The sequence below is a fragment of the Homalodisca vitripennis genome, chromosome 7, assembly GCF_021130785.1.
Source record: "Homalodisca vitripennis isolate AUS2020 chromosome 7, UT_GWSS_2.1, whole genome shotgun sequence".
NCBI classification, from domain to species: domain Eukaryota; kingdom Metazoa; phylum Arthropoda; class Insecta; order Hemiptera; family Cicadellidae; genus Homalodisca; species Homalodisca vitripennis.
The window spans coordinates 47513322-47540319 of record NC_060213.1 but is presented as its reverse complement, the minus strand read 5'-3'; the positions used below and the strand labels follow the sequence as shown (position 1 = coordinate 47540319).

Below are 26998 nucleotides of genomic sequence, written 5' to 3'. Positions count from 1 at the left end.
AGTGACTTCCTAAGTTTATTTATTTATTTAATCATACACAGACAAAGTTTTATGTAGAAAAATCTTCAGGTGATCCAAGTCCTCAAAAAGAATGGTAAGATTTAAACAAGTGGGAAAACAATGGTAAAACATAAAGAATGCAAGGATTTACTTCTGACTGGTTTACACCTTCCAGTTGAACCTACAATAGGTACAGCAAAACTGATGTGTCACTTATATCTGAGCAACCCTATGGATGTTCAGGAGCAGCACATAACTAACTGCAAGTGTCAAGATGATGTATGGGGTACAAGATTGATAGGTCTTGACTACTCTGAAGGATGGTCTTGTCTACTCCGAGAGGCTGGTCTCCATTTCTTCTAAGTTGACATAACTGAGATAGTACTCAATATTCCTCCTTATGTATCTCGACAGAAGGTACCACCTACCTCCAACATTACCCATCCCGAATATCTGTAATTACGGACAGCACAAAGGTTCGGACAGCAAAAAACCTATCCAAGATGGCCGACAAGTAACATTTAGTGAAAGTGACCTCTTATTTAAGTGCAGTATTAGTAGTGATTAATCCAACAAAAAATCACCACGGTGCTCACACAACACTACAACTAACAACTGTAAGTTTGTTCCATTAAGAAAAACAACATTTTACTCACCAGAAAAAACACAATTTCCAATACAAGCCAGGGAAGTTTCTTTCCAACAGATTTAAGCATAATTCTAATAAAAAGCAACTACACTCAAGAAAAAGTACTATTCAAACTATTATAAACTTCAGACAAAGCTGTTTTAAGCAGAATTAATTAAGACAAATTTTTCAATACAAATAATTACTTAGATATAAAAAATATGACACATTGGCAGTGACGTAGTGCCAGCAACATACTCATCAACTCCAACTCATCACTTCCTCCAACACAAACAAGTGTGGATGCCGACAGACTGCTGGACAAAGTGTGTCACTGCTGAGCGTGAGTGACCTGACACCTGCTGACACAACAGCCCTGACCTTGTCGTACATACTGCACACACAGCTGACTGTACAATCTCATTGACAACAGAAGTAGCCTCTTTTACAACTTAAGGATTATTTCTCATAACACACTACAGCATGACCACTTTTAGACTGCCAAAATTAGTCATAGTCAGACAAAGTTATTAAAACTGTATTCCAGTATCTATTTTAACAATCAATAATCAAAAAAATTGACAGATAATCAGACAAGTCTTTAAAACTGTTTTCCTACTACACCAATTTTCAATTAAGAATCCAGTATTTTTATTTAAAAAAATGACTAAATATCCTTGTGGAATGTGCACAGTAGGAGTCAAGCACAAAGGAATTTTGTGCACTGGTGTTTGTAACCAGTGGTACCATTCAAAATGCTTGGATTGGCCAGAAAAAAAGTTCTCAAAAGCTTTCTAAATTTGAAATAGAGAACTGGAAATGCAATAAATGTAAACTGAAAATTTCAACCACAAATCTTACTTTGGATACAGTTAATGACCAACTGAACAACTCTGCTATAGGAGTAATACAAGAGAAATTACTTAAAGTTCACAACTTAGAAGAAACGGATTTGGAAACTTCTCTTTCGTTAGCTGCTGAAGTTGGTAATGCCCTACTAACGGAAAACCAAAAATTAAAGCAGGACTTACTTGATATGACACTTAAAAAAACAAAACTAACACAGGACTTTGAAGAATTAAAAAACCTACTCTGAAATAAACTACCAATCACAGATTGAAGAGCTAGAAAATGACAGGGAAAATTACTAAACAAATACAACAAACTAGTAGAAAATTTAACTTGTATTGAAAACCAATTAGAAAAAGAAAAAGAAATCCGGATGGACCTCACTAAATTATTTGAAGAACAAGATAAAGAAAAGGAAGTGACCATCTGCAAACTTCTAAATGAAGTCAAATCCCTCACTCAGTTCAAAACAAATCGGACTAGCCAGGATCGGGAACCTAAAACTCTCAAAGATATGGAATCCCAAACTAGCAACACTGAGACACCCGATATAAGTCCTAAAAGCCTAATCTTTGTAGAACTAGTTCATATAAAGAGACGGCAAGACCAAGCTGAGGAATTTATGAAGACTATACAAGCACAACTGCAATATACCACTTCGTATCCTAACTGTCCTAGTAACTCAATATCACAAAACTGCTCAGCCAATGATGACAAAGTTAGTGATGGACAAATCAATTGTAAAATATACAACCACTCAGATTTTCAGAGCCTGACAGCAGATAGAGACTCAAACACTACCCCAGGAATCAGCCAAACCTGTAGACAAAAACTGAATACTTCTGTAAAAAATACTGTGACTAAAATTATCAGACCATCAACCCCAGGAACCAGCCAAACCTGTAGAAAAAAACTGAATACCTCTGTGACAAAAGACGTGACTAAAAATATCAAAACTGCAACCCCAGGAATCAGCCAAACCTGTAGACAAAAACTGAATACTTCTGTAAAAAATACTGTGACTAAAATTATTAGACCATCAACCCCAGGAACCAGCCAAACCTGTAGAAAAAAACTGAATACCTCTGTGACAAAAGACGTGACTAAAAATATCAAAACTGCAACCCCAGGAACCAGCCAAACCTGTAGACAAAAACTGAATACTTCTGTGACAAAAAGCATGACAGAAAACAACAAAACATCAACCCCAGGAACCAGCCAAACCTGTAGACAAAAACTGAAGAAAACTAACACAACATCATCAGTTAGGAACAAAACCAACTATTTTAGCATCTCTTTACAAGCTGCTAAATATGCTGCGGGTAAAAATACCTCTCTAACCAAGTCCAACCTAACACCGCTAACATTAGAAAAGAAACCACCAATGACCGCAATAATTCGTCCAGACAACGAAAGTATTGAGGAATTCTTCATGAAAAACATAGATTTTTTTAAAAGAATCAATCAAAATTTCCTGAACAAACCAATCACACTGCACCGTACCCATGACATGGCCTCTGCTACTTCACAAGCAACATCAGTGACTCCCCATACTGAACTAGACCAACACCACATAACAGCTGAGACAGAAATACATCGGTCCAACCCTTTTTTAGACCATGTAAGCTCAATAAATCACCATCCATAACAAAACTCAAAGCAAAATCAGGACAACTACTTTTCTTCCACCAAAATATGGATAGAATGGCAAGCAAAATTGAGCGGCTAGAACACCTGCTGCACAATACAAATCCAGATTTTATAATACTGACAGAACATGGTCTAAAAAAGGGCACAATAGATCAAGCCATAATAGCTGACTACAAACTAATCAGTGCTTATGGCAGAAGTGAACACATTAAAGGAGGAGTCGCCATATATAAACATAACCAAGTTTCCTATAAAACCGAAAGCGTAAGGTTAGAACAATACAGTATTGAGATGACTTGTGAAGTATCAGCTATTAAAATAAGAATGACCAAGAAAAAATGCTTATACTTACTTGGAGTGTACCGACCACCAGGATCAAATTTTGACAATGTACTTAAAGTCCTGTCTGAAGCTCTGGACAAACTACCGCTGAGTGCTAAAAAACTTGTTATGGGGGATGTAAACATTGATAATCTTGATGAGACATCAAGAGAACGCAGTGCATTTAACGAACTGCTAAGGGGATATAACATCCAGAGATTAGACCTCCCACCTACCAGAATCACCGAAATCTCTATATCCTCAATAGACATAGTATGCTCAGATCTGGATCAAGACATGATAAGTGTAGAAGTGACTATCACTGGGCTATCAGACCACACTGGACAATACTGTACAATAGACATGCCAAAAGAGACCATAGGAAACATATATAATTCACAAAGAAATCTTACACATAATAATCTCCTTAACTTAAAGAACCGACTGTCTATGGAAACTTGGGACCCTGTCATTAATTCAAATGAGGTAGACGAAGCATATTTCCACTTTAGCACATCTTTCCAGTTTGCACTTGACTGGACTTGCCCTAAGGTGAGATCTCGTGCTAAGCAAAAAAAAGGGAAAAAAAATGATTACTTATACCAGAGAAATGTCCATCCTTAAAGAAGAATTCCTGAAAGCACAAGATAAGTTTTTCCTAACTGGAAATCCAGATGACAAACAGGCTGCCACTGAACTTAAGAAAACATATGACCAAAAACTTAACACGTTAGATGCCAAGCCTAAATATTCTGTTTTAGCGTTAGAGTGCCAAAATTATCCGTGGCTAAAACTAGGAACTATTCATGTTTTTTCTGTTAGTTGGTCACTTACCATTGTGATTTGATAATTTTTTTGTATATATAACGTTTTTACATCGTCGGTCATTCCTGGCCGACACGATCATTTACAGTTACATAGTACACTATAAAATATGCCGTCGGTCGTACATGACCGACACAATATTAGGTGTGGGATATTACGTTTTTGTGGTTGGTAGTGCAGAATAGCTCACTGGATTGTACTGCAGCTGTAGTCAGCTGTGTATTACATCACTCTCGGACGACACCTCACTGTACTTTCGCGCCTTTTCCTCATCAACCTGCTATTGTTTTGAAGCTTTAGCCTAGAAAGTGGAAGTGCGTTCGTAAAATGGGCGATCCTTTGCGACAATCGGAAATTGACAGAATAATTGACCTTCCCTCATCTCAAGGTGATTTATTTGCGGGATTAAGTGAAGATGAAAGTGTTGAGGACATGGACTATAGGCCTAGTGTGGTTGACGACACGGATTCAGACCCTGACTTTCAACCAAGTGATGGCTCGGACGAAGCTGCTGAAAATGAGTTTATGGTTGCAAACGAAGACACAGACGCCGATGTTGATAATACCATAACGACAGTTAACAGTACTCCTGACGAAAGTGACAATTGGCATAGTTTTGAAGGTAAACAGCAGATCTTTGAGTTTAACTCTAGGCCTACATTCAAATTTATTACCACTAATGATTCAAAACCGATCGACTTCTTTGAACAGTGTCTTAATGCCGATGTCATTGATCTGATGGTCACAGAAACAAATCGGAATGCTCACGATGTAATTTCTAAATTACGATTGAGCCGTAAGAGTAGGCTTAAAGATTGGCGAGACACCAATCCAGAAGAAATGAAAAAGTTTATAGGCCTACTTTTGTACATGGGCCTAGTAACACTTCCCCGAATAAGTGATTATTGGTCCACAAATGCTTTATACAGCTTCTCAGGTGCCTCAAAAGTAATGAGCCGAAAATAGATTCCAATTAATTTTACGCTTTTGGCACTTCAATGATAACAACAATCTGCAAAGAGATGGGCGTATCGGCAAAATAAAACCCTTGCTTTCTATTATAAATGGTATGTTTTTTAACCTAAAAGAAGCCGAACAAGACCTTGTCATCGATGAGACAATGATACCATTCCGTGGTAGGTTACTTTTCCACCAGTACATACCTGGCAAAGCTCATAAGTACGGTATTAAAATATTTAAACTTTGTGACAAAACTGGCTATACTTATGGTATAAAAGTTTATATGGGGAAAGGTACCGTTGCTGCAACAGACAACTCAGTAGCTACCTCTGTAGTAATGGAGCTCATGGCAAACCATTTGAACAGTGGCCACAACCTATATGTTGACAATTATTATACCTCTGTTCAACTAGCAAACTCTTTGTTATCGAGACAAACTCATCTTTGTGGAACCTTAAGACGAAACCGAAAGGGCATTCCAAAAGACTTGACAAAAGAAAAAATCCAGAAAGGAGAAATGATTTGTTTAGAAAATGATGAAGGGGTCCTTATAACTAAGTGGCAGGATAAACGAGAAGTTTTAATGTTGTCAACTGTGCACAAACCGGAATATGTAGAAATTCCATCCAAAAACCCAGACAAGCCGTCTGTACTAAAGCCACTTGTTGTCACAGCCTACAATAAGGCTAAAGTAGGCATAGATCTTTCTGATCAGATGTCTTCATACAGCACCGCTGTGAGAAAGACTATGAGATGGTACCACAAAGTAGGTGAAGAACTCGTTCTTGGTACTTCTGTGGTTAACAGCTGGTTGGCATACAATACATTTTTGAAAACAAAAAAACCTCCCAATGCTAAAAAGAAGCACTTAATTTCGATTACAAAATTCAAAGAACAGCTAGCTTGCTCCTTAATGTGTTTGCAGGAAACGCCACGCATTCCTGAAGTATCAAGGACTGGGCATCACTATCTAACATCATCTGCTATGGTTGGAGAAGGTGCAAAAAAACACAGAGTTAGGAAAGTTTGCAAAATGTGTTATCAAAAACTGTCCGAACAGAAAGGCCGCAGTGTAGCAAGAAATATGACAAAAGTCACTACATTTTGTAGCGTGTGTCCTGACAAACCATTTTTATGTGAAACATGTTTCAAGGACATTCACAAATGAAAAATTTACTATGTAATACAGAAATGACATTAAAAATTAGATCATTCATTTGTGGTAAGTTAACAAAAACCTTATGTCACAAAGTGTTAATTATATTTGTAATTTAGGTATAAGGAAGCCAACTTTACAAGAAGCTATAAGAAAGCTTGTAGTAATGTTCTGAATTATGTATGAATATTTTATTCCTGACAGTATAATTCTAAATAATACTGTACATTATGATATTCATGTAAGTAACCTTCTCGGTTACAGATTAATAATTAATTAACACTTTTTGTGTGGTAATAATAAAACGTATATTTTATTACAGCATAATACGTATATTATTTTACAAACAACATCTTTAAATCTTAAAAAACAAGAAAAGCACCATACAAATTGCTGATTTCCTTTAAATTTTATAATGCAACACAGGGTAATAGTATTTGCTATAATCACTACTATTTTTACAATAAAATAACAAAAATTATGTTACACCAAAATTACAAAAACATCTGTCGGTCATCTTTGGCCGACGAGATGCTAAAGAAATACTCTATCTTTCGAGCCATATAACAGCACTTTATTGTAGCGTATCTGAACTGAAACAGTGTTCTGTAAATAGCCAATGTCATTCTAGGTCACGTAGTTTTGATAATTTCCGCTAGAGTGTAGTGCATTATACAGGACGGGCATAATGGTTGTCTGTTGCGTAGCAACGCTGTCGGTCAGGTATGGCCGACAGTTATCTGTACAAACATCATAGGCGTCGGTCAACTCTGACCGACTTGGCATTTAAAGTGTTAAACAGTCAAGACAGGAGGCAAATGCTACATACATACAACAAGCAGATAATAAATCCAAAGCTATCTGGAACACTGTAAACAACGAGAGGCAAAGGAAGATAGGCGCTGAAACTACTAAAATAGAAATATATCATGACGGAGAACTGTTGACAGATACTGAAAGAATAGCTAATTGTTTTCAAACGAGTATTTTGCAAACATAGCTGAAGAAACACTTAAAATAAATTACATAAACAATGATTCAGTCCCAGCCACTCAACATGTCGAAGCAGTTCTAAGAGAAACTCTAACAACTTTGGAACCAACCACAGCTGATGAAATGTACAAAATTGTAAGGTCTCTAAGGAGTTCATCTTCTTCTGGAGTAGATGAAATATCAACCAAGATCCTTAAATGTTGTGCTGATGAACTAATAACACCCCTTGTAAAAATCACAAATTTGTCCATTCAAAAAGGCATCTTCCCATCAAAATTAAAAATTGCTAAAATCTATCCGAAATTTAAACAAGGTGACCCTCAAAACATTGCCAATTACAGACCTATCTCTCTTCTCCCATCAATCTCAAAACTTATTGAAAAAGTAACTCTTATTAGACTCCTAAAGTATCTAAGAGAGAACCAAATACTAACTGACAAGCAGCATGGATTCATCTCTGGAAAATCTACCACAACTGCAATTATTGACCTAGCTGAATATATAATTGACAATATGGAGATCAGCAACACTATCACCAGCTTATACCTTGATCTCAGTAAAGCCTTTGATTGCCTTGGACATGAACTCATATTGACTAAACTTCAAAATGTTGGTATTAGACAAACAGCACTCAGTTGGTTTGAAAGCTATCTCAAAGGACGAAAGCAAATAGTGGAACTAAAGGAAACAACCAAGGGACTCACACAATCACTACAATCTCACCCCTTACCAGTGAGAAGAGGAGTTCCACAAGGCTCGGTCCTTGGACCAGTTTTGTTTATTTTATTTATAAATGACTTTCCAGAACACTTGAGAGAATATTGTCAAATGATCATGTACGCAGACGACACAGTTCTGCTTGCAGCAAATAGAAATACTGAACAACTGGAAATTAACACATACATAGCTTTCAACATGGCTCAAGAATATACAATGAGAAACGACCTCGTTCTCAATGAGAAAAAAACAAAACAAATGACTCTAGGCAGTAAAAAGGCCCTTGTAACTGAACTACCAAATATCCAAGCAGCTGATGAAGTTAAACATCTTGGCATAATACTTGACGAGAACATGCGCTGGAAAAACCATATAGACAGCCTCTGCCTAAAGCTTAACTCAGCATTGTTTGCATTAAAGAGAACCAAGACAACTAGTACTCATGAAGCCACGAGAACAGCATATCATGCGTTATTCGAAAGCCACCTGCGTTATGGAATAGCAGTCTGGGGTGCTTCTTCAGCTGGCAATCTCCACAGAGTTCTGGTGATGCAGAAAAAAGCAATAAGGTTAATGGCTGGAATAGGTCCTAGAGAGAGCTGCAGAAACATCTTCAAAAACTGGAAAATATTGACAGTAACATCCATTTACATAATAGAAACCGTACTTTACTGCATAACTAAGAATCCTCCAAAACAAAGAGATCTCCACGGCCACTACACCAGACAAGCAGGGGATTACACTCTACCAGTCCATAGAACAGCATTATACGAGAAAAAACCATCATATGCTGGAATGAAACTGTTCAACAAGCTACCAGATCATCTGAAAGACAACCCAAGAGCTATAAAGAGAACCTTACGGTGTTGGCTGCAAGACCACGCATACTACACGCTCGATGAGTTCTTCTCATGGAATGATGAATTTTAAAAAGACCTCTCATTTAATAATACAATTCACTTTTAAAAACTGTTTGACTCTGTAACATGTCTTGATGATGTTGTTAATAAAGAATATTGTCTATTGTCTATTGTTCTTTAAGAACTAAAAGCAATAAGTGGTTTTTCAGCTTCTAGTCATAAAAGAATGAAAAAAAAAGATGGTGGGCAAATTGTGTGGTATCAGAAGGCACAATGATGCTGGGCTAGGTTTGTAGTCACAAGGAAACTACTTAGATTGATGTAAGAGTCTCAAAACTGTAAGGCAAAAAACTGTTCATATATAGAAAAAACAGACCTGATACTTTTTTTAACTAACTTTGTATTTAACACTTATAAAGTATTCTTGTAATGATTCTCATCATTTATATTACATGTAATTTAATGAATTTACTTAAAGAAAAAATGTATTAAATAATATATATATCGTAATAATCTTTTCAGAACATGACCATTTTGTGGCTGTTCAATTTCTCATACTAACAAGTAGTCAGCATACTAACAAGGAACGTCCATGTTTAACGCAGTGGCTTTTGTTAACATGTTTGGCCGTCATCAGGGGTCAGACAAATAAAACAGAAATTTAATCTCAACAAAGACCTGCACATTAATGAGAATTTACATTTGCTTAAACACTCACGAGATCAAGAATTGAATAACTTGATTCCAGAAAGAGCAACTTGCTTATAGTTAGAATCCAATCTTGTAATCCTCAGTACAATATTTAAAACATATGAGGTTTTTATTATTAAAGAGGGTAAACAGCATGGTTTTAGAATGTTTTTTTATAAGATAGGAAGAGCAGGTTTGCTTTTGCCAGATTGTAGGGATAATTCTTCTCTTCTTAACATAGAGACATTACAAAAAAACTCACAGAAAAGGACATTTTGTGTCCACTACGTTAACCATTTTGCTGTGTGTCATGAAATATCCCATTTTTGTGAGTTCCTTTAAATATCTCATTATTAAGAAGAGGAGGAATCTCACAATCCAAAAGAAATAGGATTATTCTTCCAATACGGTAAAGGTAGCCCTGCTCTTCTTATCCTATCAAAACTCTCATGTTTAAAATAATGTTTTTCTCAGTCTGCTCAGTTCAAGTTTTTATTTAATTCCACCCATTACTGGATTATGAAATTTCCTCAGGGTTTAAATCCCTCATAGCAACCCTCTATTTATCAAACATCTGTCGGAATAACACAATACTTACAAACAACTTATATTATTTCTAGTAATTGTGGTCAATTTTCATGCGTCTTATTAATTTCAAATCTCAACTTTCAGGGATCTAAATCAACACTACTGGTGCACAAGATGATTTCTAAGGCTGAGGCATCCGGTCAAAACTGCAAAACGGTAATTTACACCCTGTTACTACAGTAGTATTTACAAATACAAATGTATTTACAGTAGGTCAGACTGAGGAACACCATATTAGTAAACCAATATGTAGTCCTTATACATAGTATGTTATTATTATCAGCAATTGATCAACATGGATAGCTAGGGTTATTGGAACTATGATTGAGCAGTAACAAACTCGAATCAACAAATATCGATGTCAATATAGTATTAGTTGCTAATTCATTCTACATAATGAACACAACTAAAACACATACCATAGCATCAAATGGGACAGGCACGTTGAAATGTTATGCAATAAAGTGTCTAAGGGTATTTTTATATTAATTAGGCTAAGATATATTGTAACTACAAACATCCTCATTACTGTCTACTATGCATACCTTCATAGTTTTTTGTCTTATGGAATTATTGTATGGGGCAATGATTGTAACACAAAAAAATTATTAATTTTACAAAAACGTGCTATTAAGATTATAGCTAATGTAAACATAAGGACTCACTGTAAACCTTTATTTAAAAAGTATGGTATTCTTACAGTACCTGCAATTTATATTTTGGATTGCCTATTGTATATAAAAAGAAATTTAAATGCCATACCTACAAATAGATCTGTACATAGCCATATAACTAGAAACTCAAATTCTCTTAGAATATCTCAATGTAGTTTGTCAATGTAGGTTTTACCACTTTAAATTGTTTTGCTGAAACAGGTATTAAACTGTACAACTCTCCTCCTTCTCATCTTAAATCTCTTGAAATTAACTGTTTCAAGAAAAGTGTAAAAAGGCTATTGATTAATATCAGCCCATATGACATCAGTGATTATTATGCTGTAATTGGATAGACACTTGTTACTAGGCCTAGGCAAAGCATGTAATAGATGATAGTTCATGCTGAATTTGTTTCTGACACTGCTATACATTGTAAACATGTTCTGGCAATAAAGAATTTGATTTGATTTGACGACATATATTGATGTTACACCTAACATCAAGATGCGCTTCTATACACCTAAGTAAGTAAGTTCCTATTAACACTTAACCTAAAGAGTTTGGGTGATTTACCAGTCTGTATGTGTTTTTAACTTAAAAATTGATAACTTACAAACGCTGTAAGTTACACCATTGTTACTTTGTTTACTTATTTGACTTAATAAGACTAGAGTTAAAAGTATAAATAAAGGAAATAATTTTCAAAATTATGGTTGTTTACACACTTTTACATCATTAAATCTAATTTCACAATATATGAAGTAACAAGAAACTTAAAAGACACATAAAAATATACCATGAAACTAATGAAAATTTGGTATCTTATTCCTTACACTAATTGGATAGAATGTAACTGATAAATTACATATTAACCGATATCATGTTTTTTACCAGTAAGTGCACTTATAAATGATTTGTTCATTTAACACTTTCAGAGGTTCTACAAAAGTCTAAATATCCTTACTGTGAATGTTGACATTGTGATGAGAGTGTTAGCTGAGAGTTATTTTGTCAAGTTATCACTAAACAGTGGAAAAATAATTGATCAAGTACAATCATTCTACTAATGCTAAATTATGTTTTAGTGTTAGTAAAAGTAAAAAGATAATTAAAATAAACCACCTCCAGTCAGTACATCATGTATTTTTGTGCCAATGTTTAAATTGCTTTACTTGTTTCACCCTTTAACTGTATCATACAAAGTTAAAAATCATGTCACATTAAAATTTTTCAACTTTTGAAGAAAGAATTATAAATTCACTGTTCGAATTAAAATAAAATAAAAGATTTTGTTTCTTCTATATAAATTATATAAATATGACATATTTTCCATACATAATGTATCAAAGTTTATAAGTTTATTCTGTAAAACTTTGCTCCAAAAAAATTCTTACACTATCACGTACAATTTATAATGAAATATGTAACTTCTCTTCAAATGCCAAAAATGTATAAATCTAACCAAAATGAAAAAGAAACTAATCTTTTGCCCTGTATATTCAATACTTTTTTTACATCTATCTAAAACCATCTGATTGTGTATATCACAATATTCTCTCAAATAAACTGTATCTATCTGACATTAGAAGAGCTAAAGCCCTACAACAAATAACATGATACCTCAAAATTAGATCTTAACAGGGGCAGGTTTGTGACAAGCTATCACAGACAATTTTTTTTAGTATGGGTCACAGGGATCAATACTAGGTCCTGTTTTACTTAGGACTGCCTCTACTTCTCATAGTTTGTAATTTGTCTGCAGCTGCTGGTGATGATGAAACAGTCGCATCTAAGTGAGCTACAGATCTCTGTGCTCGACTGCTTTCACCTACGACTGCCTCTACTTCTCATAGTTTGTAATTTGTCTGCAGCTGTTGGTGATGATGAAACAGTCGCATCTAAGTGAGCTACAGATCTCTGTGCTCGACTGCTTCCACCTAGGACTGCCTCTACTTCTCATGGTTTGTAATTTGTGCTAGATATATCTGTCTTGTGCCAAATGATTTTCCATCAGCTCATCTTCTCTTTTCAATTGAATGTTTTGGTTATTATATTTTGTAGAATAGACAGTTTCATTAAGTACGTCAATTGATATCTCTAAAGATCGTCAAAAGACTTAGTCTGTGATTTTGCAAAATGCAGTACAAAAGCAAAAGTAATGTTATTTTCTTACACACAACTACATCCTATCCCAACGTGTGTGTGTGTGTGTTTTGCAGTGGAAATTGGAGATCTGCTGCTTCTATATTAACAACTTATTTACTGAAGAGACAAACTGTTGTTGAAACAGGCAAATCACCTTAAATATATCAGAGCGTTGGCTCAAGGATAAAGTTTGCATGCTGATGAGTTACGAATACAAACTAATACAGGATCAGGTGCAACTGGAAAGGATCTTCTACAAAGACTAGTATTAATTGTGTAGGATGTGGATGGTAAAAGTTAATTCTAACTAATGAGCTGTTATATTAACAACTTAGAACCGGGCACCAAGTGCGCATAGCACTCAAAGCAATAGAGAAAAATTTTTATGATATTTTATTAACATGCGCTTAAAAAGTAACAAAGAAATTACAATATTGGGTAGACTACTATTTATGGTAAGAAACTGAGGTTTGTGTATTTATTACTAAAATGGGTAATGCTTTGAAATCAAACTTCATTTAATAAATATTTATAAAAAAAATAAAAGATCTAATGTTTTTTTTGGTAAATGTTTGTACCGTATGGACAAAACACATGGGGTTGGATACTGCTGAGGTCATAGTAATGAATACTCAATTTGCAAAGTTTACTTATATGTTTTAAGTGTGGTGAATAAACATAAAAGCACCACTTCTAGATGTTAAGAATAAAATAATGTATTGCCACGTTGCTGCCAAATAGTGATAGTGAACTAAATTATATCATGAAGGTGGGCCTAATGGTTCCAATGTTTTGCATACGAACTTAATAATTATAAAACTTTAAAATTGACTTCCCTTCACGTTGATGTCAACTCACAAGTGCGGGCTCAGCATTTTGGTTCAACATTGCAGCAGTAGTCGGAAAAAGTGAAGATTAGTAGATTAAAAGTTGTACTCATAGTTAAAATCAAACTCAAGAGACTCGAAGTTGAAATCAGAGACTCGGCTAAACTTGTGCACATTGGCACACAAGATGTTGCTCAGCAGCAGGAACGGCAGCAACAAAGTTCATGAGAGAAAATATTAATACACGTGCCAACTATGTCATTAATTCGCCAAGAATTTAGTTCCAAGAACATCGCATGTAACTTATATTAACCAGTAACGAGTAATAGGGTTGCGAGAATATGTATTATATAAAATATAATTAAATAACGGTACATGTTGATCCACATGAGTGGTGCACGAAAATGATGTTTGATTTTCATTTTGGATAATTTTTTAGTTATTGTGAAATAAGATTAAATGTATTGGATTCTATTACTATAAAGAGGAGAAGTTAATAACAGTAGGGAATCAAGATTACAGATATAAAATAAGGTGACAAATATCCCTGTAGACACATTGAAAAGAGACCAACATTTGATAATTGTCTGCGTCAATCTTAATTTATGTTATCACCTATCAACTACAGTCTATTATGAGAAACATCATGTCATCTATATATTTCATCTTTAGATGTTGAATGATATTAATGATTTTATACAAATGCTAATAGTCAACGTGTAATGAAACATTAACTAATAACTTATTATGTTATCATTGAGTTTCAGATGGGTAATGTTTTCGTCACATACTTTGTAGTGTTTGTTCAGCTGCAGTGAGTCTACAAGAGAACTTCAAAATCATCACATCAGCTCCAATCAATCTTAGAAAATCAGTGTACTTATTTACAAAATATATAAATACTTAAAATTAAATATTAAAAATAATACTGTTTTTAATATTTTACATTTTCATGTGCTTATGATAACACTGTTATTTCAATTAACAGATTACAGCTGAATTCAATCAATTGCTTAATTTAACTGCTTTTTGTTTAATTAATCAACAATTTTGGAGCTAATCAAAAAGCTGAAACAAGTCTATAACTAAATTTTTTTCCAATTCATAGACTTCCTGTACTGGAGTTACGCCAGTTACCAAAACTTGAAACTAATCAGGCATAGTATTACACTCGTGGATTAAAAATTTTATAAACTTACTGACTGATATCTCGATTAAAATGGCACTTTTCCAATATCGGAGTGTGTCAGGAGAAACGTACATTTTCACTAAAAATGGTATAAATATCACAGTCAAGTAAACTGATTTCATGCTGTCAAAATTCACACTTGAGTTTGATGTCATGTATATGGACACAGGCAATGGACAGAATTGTATGGCGTGTGACCACCACTGTATAATATTTGCAACATCCAGTAGAGTAGGTTTTAGTTTTTAGTATTTAGTAAAAGACTCTTTGATAGCAGTAGAAATAGTTTAGGGCATTCCTATGCCAAATAAATAAACCAGAGAGGTTATCCAGTAACCATTAGGCCTATTGTCAGATTTAACCCATTGGCTTATACATATTAACACGCTTTTTTTTACTATCAGCTCAACTCGAGTTATCCTATTAAAAATGCTAAAAAGTAAGAGTTTTGTTATATGTTTATAAAAAATTTATTTTTCAAGTTATTTGGTTATATTTGATATCTTTTTGGATTAACATGAAATGGGCTTTAATAATAAATAGATAGTGATATATTTGATCATAATTTAAAAATAATAATGCTGTACAAACTAAAAACGTTTTGGAATTTTTTTAATTAAAAAATTTTTTTTACTCAAATAATATAAAATAAAATACCCCATTGTTGCTTTTATTTTATTGGAAATGTATTTCTCTACCTAGCAATACTAGAATATGTGTATATACATATATATATATATATATATATATATATATATATATATATATATGCATAGTTTGTTTTTTCTAAATACTGAAAATTCCAAGAATATTGATTTTTTTCTCTTGTAGTACACTAATATTCTTATAGTAACTTATTATTCATTTAAATTTCCATTAATTTGTAGTATTGCAGTTTTTCTTATGTGTTGCAACAATATTAGTCTAATTTATACTAACATTTGGTTGAAAAAGGAGTTTAAAAAAATTATTTAGATGGCGCTGTACTTGTCACGGAACGGTTCCGTGATATAAATTTTGAGCCCAGACTAGCTGTCATGGAACCGTTCCGTGATACAAGGCCAATGGGTTAACAGCTGCCTCTCATTGGTGGACACATCACGTGGTCCCATCTGTCTGTCTGTCCATTGTCCCGGTAAGTCCCTTAAATGCCTGAGCAATCAGTTGTATCGTCACACCATCGCAGCTATTCTGGAGATATGGTCCGGTCGCGGTCACTGACAAAGTCTCGTACTTGGTTCACTCTTAGACAGAGTAGTGCCATCTTGGGCCTCAATGCCCTCTTTTCTTGTACTCGTTAGAAGTTGTACAGTTGGAGTCAATCTGAACATCACATGCTCCGGTTGTGGTTGCTCACAATGGTCCAGCCCTTTGTCCTCGTGGTAGTGGAAGTGTCGCCTCGGGTCCCACACAGGTGATTCCTCTCTGAACTTGCTTCCTACCCCGATGCCAGTGACTGTTCTTAGTGACAACAGAAAATGACCCGTTCTTCCATGGATCCCACTGCATTCCTTGACTAGCTGAAAGTTCCCCCCTCAGATGAAGCGAGGCAAGAAACTACATCATAACCAGTGAGTTGGCATCTATCCTCAATACATGCACCTTTCACTTCCTAATGCTCAATACCATCCTTCCATTTCCAGGTGTAAATGTTTTCCATTTTAATTTTATTTGTGATCCCTCAAACTTAAATTTTGGTTGCTTCCGAACAGGATTTTCTGTTATCTCTTTCTCATAATTAACATTTTGATAGAGACAAGAACAAAGAGTAAATTACAAATTTAATGAGTTACAACAGATGACAAAGATCAGATATGATTGGGTTGCTCAGTGTGAAAGGTACAGTCAGCCAATCTTTGACAGAGGATCAAGACTGGTTGCAATCAGTCTGTTTGTCAGTGGACGCAGTTTTGCCAAAACGGACGTATAGCGAGTGTGGTCGTAAACACTCTCTGACCCTTGTAGCAGGATGGGTATTCCTTGAGTCTTAATAATTATTTTAATTAATTATCTTGGGTAGTATTATTGTACATTAGTTAAAAATTTATTATAAGGGGCTAATTGGGTTAAACGGAGATTAGAGGGTTTCTGGTCTTAGTCAACAGGACAACTGGATGCAGGAAATCTATATCTTATGATTTGACAAAAGCTTTTGATATAGTATACATCCTGGCATTTTGGTTTCTAAGCTGAAGTTTTATGGGTTTGACAAAATTGACATGTTGATTTTTTTGTCTTACCTCAAAGACAGGAAACAATTTGTATTTTAAATGTAAAATTCACTACTCAGTCCTTGGTAAGAAACGTTCCACAGGGATCAGTTATGGGACCTCTTTTATTTATAATTTATATAAATTACCTGCCATCAAACCTTAATTGCCTGAACACCTCCTGCTTTTTGCAGATGACATCGCTTAGAATTCAAACTAAAATAATTTATTTGAATTAGATAGTTTACAAAAAACTGTGGAAAACTGATGCACAGCCAACAAACTATGTATTAAAAAACTCAAAACACAATTTTCCTTTAAACATGGTCATCAGTATGACACAATAAATTTTTTGGGCATTACATACAGTCGAATCTTAATTGCGATAACCATATAAAGTTAGTTGCAGATAGAGTTTCCAAAGGAATTTTTATACTTCTGCGATTAAGTTGGAGAATTAAAATTAATATTTTAAAGAGCTTGTATTATGCCCATGTCCATAGCAGTATTAGATTTTTAACTTTTTGCTTAAAGAAATAAAATAACTCTCTCTTCATTAATTTAAAAGATACAGTAAAAATAAACTAACTGAAAACTTTTAATACTCCATTTGGAAACTTTTTTCATAAAGGTTTTAATTGCTATTTGTTGATTTTTATTTATCGATTGTTATATGTTGATTGTTTGTTATTGGTTAATTAACTTTTACTATTATTTTGCTTTTACCAATGTTAATGTAATATACATTGTTTTTTCCATATTACAGAAAATATATTAGAATATAGATAGTAATATATAACAGATAGAAGTGTCAAAACTTTAGTATTAGTATTTAGTGTAAAAGGATAGTTTTAGCACAAAAACTGTAAATATCTTAAGGAAAAAACATGCCGGTTGCCTATACTAAAAAGATGTTTGGCAATAAAAGATTTAATTTGAATAAATCTCCAGAAGAGGACCGGTTTTTCAAGGTGAGAAACATTAGGGCCAAACCAGCTATGATTGATTTAAATATATTGCCAATTATCTCCCCAAAATATTTCCCCACCTCGGATATTAGGCACTGCTCCTATATACCCTTGCATTAAAATATTATTTCACAATATAGCTTGAATTCTCAGCATGTATCAGATAAAATATGAAAATAGTAGCTAGGCATTTATCGCTATCCTGTCTACTGAACTTTCCTACCTAGAACCGAATACAATCAGTTCCCACTGCATACAGACCAACTGCCCGCTTCCTTGCTTATCACTTATCAGATCTATGATGGATCTATTATTAACGTAGCTGGCATATAATTGCTAGGAATAAGGGAAGGATCATGTTAAAAACAAGTGGTGCCAGAACGCCACAAGTACAGCTACACTACAGACCCTGACATTTACCTTGACTTACAGGTCTCTTAAGAACAGCAACATTAAAAACCAATGACATTTACCTTGACTTACAGAAATACTGATCTCTTAACAACAGCAACACTACAGACCTGTGGCATTTACCTTGACTTACAGGTCTCTTAAGAACAGCAACATTAAAAACCAATGACATTTACCTTGACTTACAAAAATACTGATCTCTTAACAACAGCAACACTACAGACCCGTGACATTTACCTTGACTTACAGGTCTCTTAAGAACAGCAACATTAAAAACCAATGACATTTACCTTGACTTACAGAAATACTGATCTCTTAACAACAGCAACACTACAGACCTGTGGCATTTGCCTTGAATTATAAGAATTCTGATCTCTTGAGAAGAGCTATACTACAGATCTGATGACAATTATCTCCGATAATAGGAATTCTGATCTCTTAAGAAGAGCTATACTACAGATCTGATGACAATTATCTCCGATAATAGGAATTCTGATCTCTTGAGAAGAGCTATACATATCTATAACATATTAGAAGAATAATGAATAAAGTATTTCTTTGTTTGTCATAATTGTTATGTAATGGTTACTGACATTATGTTGCTTGTATCTTACCTGCTAGAAGGAATTATAGTTGGATGATTGAGTGGTTCACACCCTTTTAGAGCAATCTCCAACAAACCACAAATTGTGTGGGGGTCGTCATACGTTGGCTTTCCACTCACATTTTGCTTTTGAAATCCTCTGTAAAAAATCAATTTTAGAAGTAATATATTTTTGTCAAACAACAAATAATTAATAATACAATAATGGTACTATCATTTATTGTATAGTAAAGAACTGCTATTTATGTAAATCCTCATTCACTGTGTAGAAGAGTGAATTTATAAGTTGACACTTTCATGTTCCTCATGTTATCGTTGACCGATAAAGTTAAAATGATCTAATAGGACAAAGGTGTCCCGTATAAACTTAGTGAAAGGTTGGAACATCAACAATATCAGACATTAACCCTTTTCGTGTCAGGAATCTCGCTAAGAGACGATTTAATAAACACGCTTGAGTGCCGAGAGTCTCGTTCCGAGACGAAACGTTCCTACGTGTAAAGTGCAAAAGTCAAAGAACAAGAGGATTTCTATTTCATTTTAGTACCTCTAAACTTATTCCATACAGGCTGATATCATACCAAATGCCAATACATGAACTAAAATAACTTTTTTAACTACTATTTCTACTTTGTACTGCTGTTAGGAGACGTAAATAACTAACTAAAATACAACACGTTCTCAGTTAGATCACAGTGTCGTGATGTCTAGCCGAGTGCTTTTTATGTTTTATAATTGTGCATTTTTAATAATTTATAATTGTGTTCATCTACAATATTAGGTTATTACACATGATATTTGGGTGTTTTAAAATGCTATTTATCATAAAAGTATTAGAAATAGTAAATCTTTCTTATAGTAGTTATTTTACATTAAACTGGATTTTTATTTTGTTTCCGTAGAAATGTTGCTTTCTAAAGCGATTTTTTAATTTTAAAAATTATGTAAAAATTTGAATGTTAATTAGTTTTTGATACATAATTTATTTACCTTTAAAAAGAATTAAAAATGGGCTATTTTTTATCCAAAATAAATTGTAGGTAAATATTTTTCTAAAACCTTGCATTTTCATCCAAAACCCTCTGGCACTTTTCACAGTCATACAAAAAATAACTCGGCACTTTTCAATATGGATTTGTTTTAATCTCCATATATATCTTTTTATATCATGGCCATCCTCGAGAATTAAGATGGAAGTTCATTGAGAAAGTCTATGAAAACAGTGGAGAATAAAGAACTGGAAAAAGCAGTGTTTTAAGTGGTTCATGCAGGAGCAAACATTGGGAAGCCTCTTTTAGGCCTGATTATTTTCAAAAAGTTATGCTTTTTGCAGAGAAAATGAAAAGTGTCAGTTCATTTAAAGCGAGTAATGGGTGGCAATGGAATTTTTAACGCCAGTCACAGAATCCTGCAACTACTCACCATCAAACAGATGAGACACTTGGTGGCGCAGACTTGATTTAAGGAAGCAAAACAGCTAACTTTCTGGTATTTCAGGTAACTTTCTGGTATTTTAAAGAATGATGTATTTTACTGTGGTTTAGTACTGTTTGTCAATATCACGTACCGTAATGTAAACATTGTCATTGATATTGTGTTTTCATAATAAATACTATAAATATTCTCTATTGGTTTGTTTAGTTTTTCCTAAAATTATCTTTTTTTGAACCAATTATGCGGATTTTTGATTATCTGGATTGGGTCCGCTCTCAATTATCTGGATAATTGGAATTCTACTGTATCCATAATGTAATTTGGTTCGACATTCTGGTTTCAGTAACTTTACTTTAATCATGAATATCAAGGATTCGATAGGCTAATCATGAATATCAATGATTTGATTATCATGGTAGCCGCTTATTATACTGCAGCCATGATTGGCCCCTTCTAAAATCATATACAGTTTTGTTCGGGGGGACAAGCCGAATACGTTAATAGTTAAATTTTGGGGTAGGGTACGATAAGCGGACCCGGTTTTTTATATCGAAGAATATAGTCACCGATACCTTATATTCGCATCTCAAATCCTAGACTATCAATCGAGATAAAAGTACCTATAGTCCTCAATAACAATCATATGTTTTAAATTAAAATATGAATTTAATATTTACAGTGATCAAACAAATTAGTATAACCAAAATTAGGAAAACTGAAGTCGACCATATTACTCCTCTCACAGTTATAGTGGTTTCTTTCCCACAAATTTCACATAATGGGTTTTTCGGTACGAGTCCAACATGTTGAAGCCACAAAGAAGCAACGTCGTGTAGTTTTCTAAAATTGACTGCCATTTTTAATAATCAGAATTACTTATGTAAAATTGAAATATTATCCTGCGTGTATTATTTCCGAGTGTTTACAGCTGTTGATATAGATTATTTAAGTTAATAGTTCAAAACAATTAATCAGTATCGATTGATTATATCGATGGTTATGATTAAGTAATATCGTTTGCCAATTTCGATATAAAAAACCGGGTCCGCTTATCGTACCCTACCCAAATTTTGATTGATAACTGTGATCACTAACTTCACTGATACCATTCCTGTATATTTTACAAAAAGAACCTTGCAAACCAAACCACTCGTTAACTGTCTACCGTGACAGAAAAGCCAATTCTAGATTTCAATCCATAGTCCCAATCCCTAAGATTCATGCCGGTTCATTCAAACCTAAAAACACTACATTCTATTATTGACTTACAGGAAATTACATACTGGAATACCTATATCGTGTTCCAAAGTAGGACAAATGTAGTAAATAACGTCTCATAACTACTGTATTTCAACGATTTCAAAATATAAAAGTCATATAAATCTGAATTCTTATCAACAATAAGAACCTTAACCTCAACTTATAATAGCAGACAGGTTTTTGATTTTATTGCCTCATGCCTGGCGAGTCGATTAGCACATGTCCCGGACCCGACCAAGTTCGTTGGTCCCGACCGGCTCTTTTTTCTGATTTACTTATAATAAGAGGGCTTTGTTGACGTCATAAAGCCCCGAGGTGCATTTCCATGTTGGTTGCTCCTATGAATGTGGATGTGATAGGAGTTGTGCGACATTCAATACAACGTGCAATATTATGAATAAGTTTATAGGTTTTCCTTAACCGCTCGGCCACCTTGGCTTTCTTACTTGTAGTGAAAATATTAAAAGGTGTCCTACCAATGTAGTGTTAGTCAGAGACAGAAGATTCTAAGGACGGGTGTCATAAAGCAGGAACTCAGAATTGAAAATTGCTTCTTGTCTGGGAACGTCAGCCGTTCCTAACCACCCGAAATGAGTTGGGGGCCACGGACAAAAGAATCCTGTCAATAACAACTTCATGTTTTCTAATGTATTTCATGTATCGTTCCTATATAGTTCAATTCATTATTCCTAAAAACGTATTAATGTCAAAGATACGTGATTTAATAGGACTTCTAATATCTCGATTAAATTTCTTTAAAGTTACGGTATATTAAGAGAATTATTTCTAAAATATTCATGAGGACATAGCATAATTAAAAGTTATATTGTTTCTTCTACTTCTTGAGTACAATATAAGCAAAGGTGAGAAAATAAATCTTTTTCAGTGTCTTATACGTATATGTATGGTCTATTGTTAAACAGCTTATGTTAACTATACAGTATATAATCTGTTCATCTTAATACTTTTAAACCATGCCCGTGGGTACCATATCTTCTGAATATTACAATACCATCGTGATTTAAAGGACTACAAAATAATACTATTAATTTGTCTAATATAGACTTTTTATTTACAAAATGATGTACAGTCTTCCACTGGGACTGTTAAATCCAAAACATCATCTCATCCATTATGGCTGACCTCTTCGGCTAATTTATTGACATTCTCGTTACCCTCGATGATTATATGAGTTGGGGTTCACTGGAAAACAATATCTTAGTCAGAATGTATAAGTTCTAAGCATATCTTAATGTTTAGCTCAGTTAGAAGTTTGATACATTGCAGATTTTCGATTGTTTTAATAGCTAACCGAGAATCACAGCACATTGTGAATGATTTTTTTTACGTTATTAAGATATTCAATCTTTCGAATATTTTATATAGTTTTGCTGTGAAGCTGGGACATACTGAGCTCAGTTTGAACATACGAGACCACCTGTTCCTTTAGCAGAGTCGGAATGTTATCCAGTGTCGCCAAGTAGCAAACGTCTATAAACTTACCTACCTAACTATACTCATATACCAAAATCCCAGCGTTTGTTCATAATTTTTGTGTGTTTCTAGTGTGCTTTATTGTGTTATTCGATACACTAAACCTTTTTAAGTGAATATAGTGCAAAAACTCTACTAATTTTTGTTGATTTTCAAATGATTTAAGCTCTTTAACTCTTCATTATAGAGCCTTAGCCTCATCCTTAAACTAGTCTCTGTTATATTTTTTATTATTTACTTATAGTTTATGTACAGTTAAAGGCTTGACTATGATAAGTAGAATACTACCGTATTACGGGGTGAATAGGAACGCCGAGGTGATTAGGGACAAAAACGGAAAAAGTTTTGTTTTATTTTGTTACATACATGTTTTTTTATCAAATAGTGTTAAACAAAGTGTCAATTTAGTTAAGCCATAACATACCCTACGAAAACGTGTCTGAAACTTTGTTTACATTTATTACTCTATGTTTACAACTTCTGAGTTTTGTTGACTTTTTAGGAATTTGTCATAACCTCAAAAGTTTGTTGTGGTGTGAACCAAGTTGATGTTTCTATGAAACAAGAATAATCTAGCCTTTTTAAATACCTCAGGGTGAGTAAAATAACGTAATATAAGTAGAAATAGGATAATAATTTATTATACAAATTTTAAAACAAAAAAAGTGTACTTCGAAGAAAAAAGGGGTGAATGGGGACATTGTTTGTGGTCAAAGCCAAGTGATCTAACATAAAATAGTTTGTTGCTTAGGTTACCTTCAATGAAAGAAATTGCTTATTAGATGTTTTTATAATGATATTTATGCAGTCTTAAAGTATATTTTTAAGACTTAGCCTAATCTGTGTCGTTTGATTTCAGATGCCGAGGACTTATAAAAGAGATCCAAGGGCCAAACATCACCGCCCTGTTAATGAAGAAGCCATAAAACGAGCACTAGATGCCGTGGCAAAAGGCAGGTCTATTAGAAAAGCTGAAGAGCAGTTTAAAATCTCAAAATCAGCGCTGCACCGATACGCAAAAAAAGCAAGAAGTGGACGAGAGTTGACTTTTAAAAAGAAAGGGGGACAGACCGCGTTGGACTCAAAGTTAGAGCAAGAAATCAGTGCTAGCCTATCTAAGTGTGGTGAATGGGGTTATCCTCTGAGTACATTTGATGTCCGGTGTTTTGTTAAGTATCATTTGGATAGAGAAGGGAAGAATGTATCAAAATTTAAAAATAACTTTCCTGGTGCAGACTGGGCTGATGGGTTTTTATCAAGACACAAGGCCATTCTGTCCCAAAGAATGTGCCAAAACATTAAAAGAAGTAGAGCGAAATTATCTCCAAAAGTAATCAATGACTATTTTGATGAGTTGAAGGACACTGTTACAGATGTTCCTCCCGATATGATAATCAATTATGATGAGACTGCGTTGTCCGATGACCCAGGCCGTCGCAAACTAATTTTTAAAAGGGGTTGTAAATACCCTGAGCGAGTTATGAACGAAAGTAAGAGCAATGTGTCTGTGATGTTTGCTGCCACTGTTTTCTGGCAAAATGCTGGCTCCTTACATAATTTATAAAGCCACTAACTTGTACGATTTATGGTGCCAAGGTGGACCTCCAGGATGCTTTTACAACCGCACCAAGTCAGGTTGGATTGACGGAAACACATTTTTAGATTGGTTTCAGAGAGTTGTCATCCCGTACTGTCGCAGATCAAATGGGAAAAAAGTTGTAATAGGTGACAACCTAAGTTCACATTTGTCACCGGTTGTTATTCGGCTAAGTGAACAAAACAACATCCAGTTTGTTTTTCTGCCGGCTAATTCAACCCATTTGACGCAGCCCCTGGATATAGCACTGTTCGGTCCCATGAAAAAATGCTGGCGTAATGTTATGGAAGAAGCAAAATTTCATGAAAGGAATAGCAATGCCTTTGATAAGAGATATTTTCCATCTCATGTGAGGAAAGCCCTACAAAAACTAGAGCCTAACTTACAAAAAGACATCATTGCAGGTTTTGACAAGGCAGGAATTTTTCCTCTTAACCGAAAACGTGTGTTGGACCGGCTGCCCCCTGAGCTGTGTGAGGATGAAGATGTTGATGGCAGTCAGGCTAATAGCAGCACTAGTGTAAATGACAGTTTAACAACTTTCTTGAAAGAGATGCGTTATGGTGATGGGAGTGAAAAACAAGCAGTAGGCCGAAAAAAGAAAGTGAACATTCTGGCTGGCCGCAGCGTCACTCTTGCAGATTTTGATGACCCTGACGAGGAAGAAACAGAAAATGAAAGATCTGAAAATGAAGATGTACCAGACAATCAAGAATTTTCTAATTATGATTCTAATGAAGAAGGTTTTGATATGGAAAAGAGCGATGAAGAGCGTTTCTGAAGATTTAGCGGAGTGCATCAGTGAAGGAGACTGGGTGAAAGTGAGATTTACGTATGATAAGGGGGTAAAGGTTTTTATTGGGAAGGTTTTAGGAATCGAAGATGCAAAATTTATTGGGACATTCCTTCGGCAGTCCAGTAAATGTGACAATATTTTTTATTTTCCCAATGTGCCTGATGAGTTCCCATTTAACAAGGATGACGTTTTGGCAGTTTTAAAACCGCCACACTCACAGAGGGGACGGTATATTTTTGAATCCGACCCCCCAAAGTAGGCCAAAACAAATGTAAAAAGTGTGTCTTCATAAATTTTATTATTTTATATAGGCCTATTTAAAAACCATTGAAATGTAAGTAGCCTACTGTAAAACTTTGTTACTTTACAAATAAAAACTTTGTACTTTGCAACGATTTTCAAAATCATTTATCCTTATTTATGACAATATGTTTACAAAATAATGGTTAACAGAATATCTAATCATGTTTAATAACTAAAATGGAATAAAAAAAAAACATAATAAGTGTCCCTATACACTCCATAGTAACACCCAATAGGCATTTTAATGTAAAATAAATAGGTGTCCCTATCGACCCCAACCCTGGGGTGAATAGGGACAGTATTAATAAATTAAATATAAAAATCGGTATTACTGATTGAGAAAGGAGAGGGGTGTGATTAGATGCCTAGACGTTAGTACCAACTATTAACCATGTGAGTTATGTCAGATGTCATTTTGATGTTAAAATATTGTTAAATAACTTTAAAAACTGTCCCTATTCACCCTGTATTAGTATCTGTAGTCTTTGATTGCCAAGATATTCTGAAGTCTGGTTCTGATCCTGGAAACGTTGTCCTTCAATTTCAAGAATATTATTATTCTAGAGTGACATGACTACAATTAAAGAAAATTGACCATTATTAACCACATATCTTCACCAATTGTGTAGGTATTCTCTACCTTCTCACGATCTCACCAAGACTGGCTTTTCAACCGAGACTTTTGTTTAATGATTTAGATAAGGTTAGTCATCTTCACTTGGATTTACTGCTCCTCTAGGACTCGGTCTTGAGTAGGTAGAATGAATCTGATCAAAGAACACTCGAGCTGAGGAGTATTGCATGAATCTGAATAAATCTAAAATTTAATAAACTATGATTAATCCAAAGTAACACTACCACTTTATT

At 34.3% G+C, this 26998-nt stretch overlaps 1 protein-coding gene across 1 annotated transcript in view; it reads right to left on the bottom strand.

Moving 5' to 3' along the window:
• The window catches only part of LOC124366706 (tRNA pseudouridine synthase-like 1), a 38930-nt gene extending 14315 nt beyond the window's left edge, over positions 1-24615 (bottom strand). The window contains exons 1-3 of the mRNA XM_046823305.1: positions 24585-24615; positions 21951-22014; positions 19258-19386 (exon numbers count right to left, since the gene is read on the bottom strand). Of these exons, the coding sequence (XP_046679261.1) occupies positions 19258-19386; positions 21951-22014; positions 24585-24615 (224 nt within the window). The remainder of the gene's footprint in view (positions 1-19257; positions 19387-21950; positions 22015-24584) is intronic.
• Positions 24616-26998: the final 2383 nt, after the last annotated feature.